At 35.7% G+C, this 6,668-nt stretch overlaps 1 protein-coding gene across 1 annotated transcript; it reads left to right on the top strand.

The window, feature by feature from the left end:
• LOC105177765 (cytochrome P450 81E8-like) lies at positions 4,978–6,668 on the top strand. Its single transcript, NM_001319691.1, has 2 exons — positions 4,978–5,874; positions 6,045–6,668. Exons 1-2 carry the CDS (start codon positions 4,978–4,980, stop codon positions 6,666–6,668), a joined length of 1,521 nt encoding a protein of 506 aa, NP_001306620.1.

Raw genomic sequence — 6,668 nt, 5'->3', positions numbered from 1 at the left:
TTTTTGAAGTTTAATTGAGTTTCAAGTTTGAAAGGATTATTATTTTTCAATTTTATGCTTTACATGCTTTTGTTAGGGGAATATATTTTTTTCTTTTCTTTTGGGTACAATTTAGGAATTTCTGATATAGTAAATTATCCATTATTTAGTTGATGTCAAATTATATAGATTTACATATCCGATCCATAATTTGCTTGATATGCTATGCAAGTATATGGATACATATATATACATATATATATATATATATATTTGAGTCATTGTTGTCAAAATCCCTAAGCTTTAGACTTACTTCACAAGTAGAAAATAAAAAAATCAAAACCATAAATGCACAACTTACAAGTTGCATCTGTTGAAGCTGAATGTAGAAGAGAAAGGTGCCAAAATCATGCGGGAAACAGAAGGCAATCAATGAATACTAGCGAGTGAGAAAATTATCTTACAACAAATCACTAATAGGCTGTTGATGCTTTATTAATAGTATAGATTTGTATTTTCTATAATTTCGATATTATTGGTAGAAATTAGTATAAATTATAGCAATTATTTAACTTGCTCTTTACTTTGTTAAATTTTTAATTTTGGAATAGATATTTCCTTGCATAGGCAAAAATCCTACTTCAATTAGGCAATAAAAGTATAAGTGAATTTTACATTCAAAAAAGAGTATGTGATTTGAATAGTTGCTTCATTAATTTTATGATTGTATCTAACTGTCCCGTTTCAATGTGATTTAGTGGTGCTACTTTGAAAACTAGCAGCATCTACACATTCGATGTGTTTGCTTAATTTTTTAAATCTAATATTATAAACTAACAGTTTACGCACAAGAAACGCTTGAACAAATAAAAAAAATTACAATAAAAATATTAGGGAAAAAAGTATCGACATCCCCTAAGATTAGGCCAAAATATACGAACACTCTTTTTTTTGCAAAATTTCAACTACACCCTTAGAGTTATAGTTGTAATTACAACCAACTCCCTATTAAATGTAAAACTTACACAAACGCCTACAAAAAAGTATTACACTGATACACTAACACCCCTTAGAGGGTGCAAATAAGGAGTGTTTGTGTAAATTGACCTAATTTTAAGGGGTGTTGATGTAATTTACCTAAAATGTTAAAGTATACATTAATCAATGTGTTTAAATTATGTATTTTGGTCAATTTTATACATATATAGCATCAAGTGAAAACGACAAAAAGTGTGAGTCGGGGCAAAAGAAGAAGTTTATGATAAGAAAAAATAGTGGTAAGGTGAGAGAGAAAAATAATTGTAATTGTGGATTAATTAAATATATGAAAGTATGTGCGCAAAAAAGAATATGGAGAATGGATGAGAGAAATATGGAGTACTGGGTTCAAAGAAAAATATGAATAAGGGGTAAATTACTATTCTAACCCAATTTTGTTTTAAAAAAATAAATGAATCAAGGGATAAATTAGGGTATTCAAAAATTGATACGACAATAAGATATTTTATAATAATATAAATAGAAGTATATATAGATAAAGAATATATTTAAATTTAATTTTTTAGCTCGCAGAGACTGTATGCAACAACTGCTAGTTGTCCATAACGGAAAGCTTTTACTTCAGTATGGTGCATAATACTTTACTACTGATTTATCAATATACACAATTAAATAAATTTCTATAATATAATTCATAATTCTAAATTTTAAAACTGTAAAACATATAATTTTTTAAAAAAGAAGCAGCATGAACTAGTATCAGTGGAGTACGTGGTTGTAAATTAAGGTGGCATAGTCAAAGCTGTGTAGGATGGAGGAATTAGACACTTCCCCAGTCCCCCACAGACTATTCCCGAGCTGACCAAACACAGTCGAAAGTGTGGGGCCCAATGAAATTGACAGATGACGTCTAGTGTAGTGTGAATGTGTGATATTTTTGCAGAATATTGTAAAAGAGGGTTCACCAAATCTCACTAGTTTGTGACTAATTGACTATTTTTGCAGAAAATTCGTATTTAGTATAGGGTCTTGGTCAAATTAATTAATTATATAACAAATGTGATATATTTAATTTGTTATTAATTTTTTTATATTTGTTGTGTAATTAGTTAGGATTTTATATAAGAATTTGAAAAAATGAGATGTTTTTTTGTAAATCAAATTACACAATATCATGTATTGGGTTTTTCGTCCTGAAGTCGCTTGAAAATTGATTAGATCGGCGGACTTGAACAGACGAGTGAATGGACATGATTTAAAATTTTAAGGATAAATATATATAGTATCAGTTATCAAAATAAAAAATTTCCTTCAAAATCATGGTCTTGTTTAAGATAGTTTTTTGAGTAATGTGGCACCATAATTCCCAAGCACTAGAAGTGCAATTGTAAATCCAACGGTACCTAGTTTAATTGATAAAATTAAAGTCCAAAAATTTTCCTGAGAAACCAATTCGAGCAAGGGTACATCAAAGGTGCCACCAGGGAGTTAAGCAAGAAATGTCCCCTAAACTTTAGGCATGAGGTATCCCTATAAAATAAATTGACCTAAAAAGATTCAAATGGCTTAGAGTCGAGAAAAAGACTAAGTAGACCATTAGGGAAGCCCACATGCCTAAGATCCTCCAGCCGAAGTAGAGGCCTATGCGGCAGTCAGCCTAGTGACTTGGGATTCCCTAGCTCTGAAAGAATTAATATTGTCCCAAGAATCTAAGGCTACATAGTAGAAATGAAAACAAAGCGAATTTAAATTTGAAGCCAGCATGATTGAATTTTTTTTTTTTTTTTTCAGGTGTTTAAGCACTCAAACATGTACAATAAATAAACGTGTGGCTAATTTAAAGAACATTGAAAGCTGGCCAAGAATTATACCAGGCTACATAGTAGAAATGAAAACAAAGCGAATTTAAATTTGAAGCCAGCATGATTGAATTTTTTTTTTTTTTTTTCAGGTGTTTAAGCACTCAAACATGTACAATAAATAAACGTGTGGCTAATTTAAAGAACATTGAAAGCTGGCCAAGAATTATACCTTTTAAAGCGAGTGGAGTTTCCGATGTTTGAGCTCTCATTCAATCCGTTCACATCTAGATGAACAAACGTCTCTTTTAATGGTATCCACGATACCTTTGTCGAGGGGATTTCTCGTCTCCTTGCTAGAGGATTCAATATTACCAAGGGGTCAAAACTATACTAACTTAAAGAAGATTGAGAACACACTATTAAATTCTCGATCCCAATTTTCAAGCCTTTGCACCTAGTTGAAAGCTTGTGCGTAGAGATGCTTTTGAGAGAGTGTCGGGGAGGAGAGGGGATGGAACACAAAATTTTAGGCTTATTTTTTCTTTTTTTTTTTTTGTCAAAAATGTCTCTGTTAAAGTTTTGTGCATGTCCTCTATATGCCAAATATTTGGTGGTAAGCACGACAAAGGTATGCCAAATGAAGTTGTATTAACTATGTTGAATAAGATGGTCCTATACTAATAGATTACATAGGCCAACCCATTAGCTTGTAGGTCACATATTCCAACATAATGTAGAGGTCTAAGCACAAGCAGACCCATGCCATATGGCGTCCATGGGGTAGTCCAGGTGATATTGACGTAAGTTCTTTTAAGCCACATCAACAAACTTCAGCCGTCCAAGCAAGGACATGTGGCCGCCTCAAAAGAAGGCCTCAATGCTTCCTTATCCCTAAAACAACTCTAGCTTTGGAAACCAGATCAGATGAGGATATCCCCTAAGCTATTTCAAAAAATCTAGGAACCTTATCTGTAGCAGACTTTGTTAATTTTTCAAATCAAGGGACTCCAACAGCCAAGCGATAACCCTCACCAAATTTGTGAAGGATTCGATATTATCCAACCAGTTGATGATTTGCTTATAAAGTGCAATCTTCCCCCAACAAAAAAGCCAATTCCAACTTTTACTTTCAAATTATAGCTTTAATTTCTGACTTAAAATTTCATATTATAAATTTCAATCTCTTAAGTGTACACAAAATACAAGATATTTCACTCTTTTGTATTTTTCTAATTCCCATAATTTTATCTTTATTTTGTATTTTGATTGAACCCGAGCACATCTTTGACTTGCATCAACAATATTAGCTCTAAATTAAACATAGAATTTAATGTTAAAATGAGAAAAGGAACTCATACAGATCGGACTCAAAACCTTAACACCTAATAAAGTATGCATCCTAATAAAAAGTTATTACCAAAGTGAAATTATGCTTAATGAAAATCGAAATCAGAAGTAGTTCTTAATTGGAGAGTTTCGAGACGGCAAGAATATTGCAACTCATCCTCACACCTACCCATCTATTTCATACTCTTAAATTATAATCTAATTCAATATACACAACAACCTATCACATTAATATACAATATGAAAGGTCAATAAAATATTTACGCTGGCAAACCTCCCCAGTAGAATTCGGGCACATATGAAGTGTTAACCATTCAAATATGGACAAAGGAACACTAGAGACACGAAGTTTATTTCAAAGGAAAATTTTGTCTAAAATTGAATTTAATTAAATTTAAATTAATTATATAATAAATATAATGTATTTTACATCATGATTGATATATAATTTTAAAAAAAATAATTATTCCAACTATTAACATTAATTAATAAATAACTTTTACAAGACCCAGGCCACCAACTCCCGTCCACATGAAAGAATGGGTAACCGCTAAGTCTATATTTTAGTACTACGACGTATGCAAATACGCTTTTTCCACAAAAATCAAATTTTAATTTTTACTTTATCCAAGGCAAGAAAACAAAAAATGCATAAATTCACGTTCTAATTCATCAATACTCAAGAAATAGCATACTTGATTTGAACTGAGATTTGTCACTTTCCTACAAATTCTGCAGACTATGAAAACGACATCAACCAACCAATATCCACTCTCTATATAAATAGCATCACTTCACTAGCAATTTCTCATCAACTCATAGAGTACTCAAAAACGCTTTTTCAGCCAACATGGAAGCTGAAATGCTATATTCAGCTCTCGCTCTCACCTTCGCCATATTCATGGTTTACAGAATTCTTTCTAATTCGCAGGACAAGCGCAGCCTGACTAAGCTGCCTCCGAGCCCGCCCGGTTGGCTGCCGGTGATCGGCCACGCTCATCTCATGAAAAATCTCCTCCATAGAACACTATACGACTTCTCCCAGAAACTGGGACCCATATTTTCCATCCGGTTCGGGTCGCGCCTCGTGGTGGTGGTGTCCTCCTCCTCCCTGGTGGAGGAATGTTTCACCAAGTATGACATTGTCTTGGCAAATCGCCCTCAGGCTTCTGTTGACCGGCGCTCACTTGGGTTCAGCACCACCAGCGTAATCGGGGCCCCGTACGGGGACCATTGGCGCAACCTGCGAAAGTTGTGCGATCTTGAAGTATTCGCCCCGACCCGTCTCGCCTCGTTTTTATCCATCAGGCTTGACGAGAGGGACCGCATGATTTCCGCGTTATACAAAATCTCGTCCGCCGGTTTCGCGAAGGTGAATTTGGAAGCGAAGATTGTGGAGCTGACGTTTAATAACATAATGAGGATGGTGGCGGCGAAGAGATACTATGGGGAGGAGGCGGAGGACGACGAGGAGGCGAAGAGGTTCAGGGACCTGACGAAGGAGGCTTTGGAGTTGACGAGCGCTTCCAATCCTGGTGAGATATTTCCAATATTGCGGTGGCTTGGTTGCAATGGGCTGGAGAAGAAGCTGGCTGTTCACTCGCGGAAGACGGATGAGTTCATGCAAGGGCTGCTGGACGAACACCGACGGGGCGAGCGCCAGAACACCATGGTTGATCATTTGCTTTCGTTGCAGGAATCTCAACCTGAGTACTACACTGATGAAATCATCACTGGCCTCATAGTTGTAAGTTCTTTAATAATTATATTGGCCCCTCATAGATCGTAAACTCTGACTATTAACTGTATTAATCTATAACTAAATTGTCTTTTGAAATATATTAACTGTGTAATTATCTGTCTTCGAATTTATGAAATCTTGATGTACTTGACCACAATATCATGTGCGATTTACAGGCATTGATAATTGCGGGAACGGATGCATCGGTTGTAACTACAGAATGGGCGATGTCCCTTTTACTAAATCATCCCAAAGTACTTGAAAAGGCTAGAAAAGAACTGGACACTCTAGTAGGACACGAACGCATGGTTGATGAACACGATCTCCCCAAACTACGTTACCTTCACTGCATAGTCTTGGAGACCTTAAGGTTATTCCCTTCTGTTCCAACTTTGGTGCCACACGAACCATCAGAGGATTGTAAAATTGGGGGATACAATGTCCCCAAGGGGACAATGGTATTAGTGAATGCTTGGGCAATACACCGAGACCCCAAGGTGTGGGACGACCCCTTGAGCTTTAAGCCCGACAGGTTTGAGATAATGGAAGTGGAGACACACAAGTTGTTGCCGTTCGGAATGGGCAGGAGAGCGTGTCCTGGAGCTGGACTGGCGCAGAAGTTTGTGGGGTTGGCTTTGGGGTCGCTGATTCAGTGTTTCGACTGGGAGAGAACGAGTCCCGAGAAAATTGACTTGAACGAAGGTTCTGGGATAACCTTGCCTAAAGCTAAGACGTTGGAAGCCATGTGCAAACCTAGACATGTCATGGAAAAAGTTCTTCGTCAGGTTTCCAACGTTTGA

Source organism: Sesamum indicum, linkage group LG15 (assembly GCF_000512975.1).
Source record: "Sesamum indicum cultivar Zhongzhi No. 13 linkage group LG15, S_indicum_v1.0, whole genome shotgun sequence".
Classification (NCBI taxonomy): domain Eukaryota; kingdom Viridiplantae; phylum Streptophyta; class Magnoliopsida; order Lamiales; family Pedaliaceae; genus Sesamum; species Sesamum indicum.
Note: the sequence above shows the minus strand (reverse complement) of the source record. Positions and strands in the feature narration are given on the sequence as shown.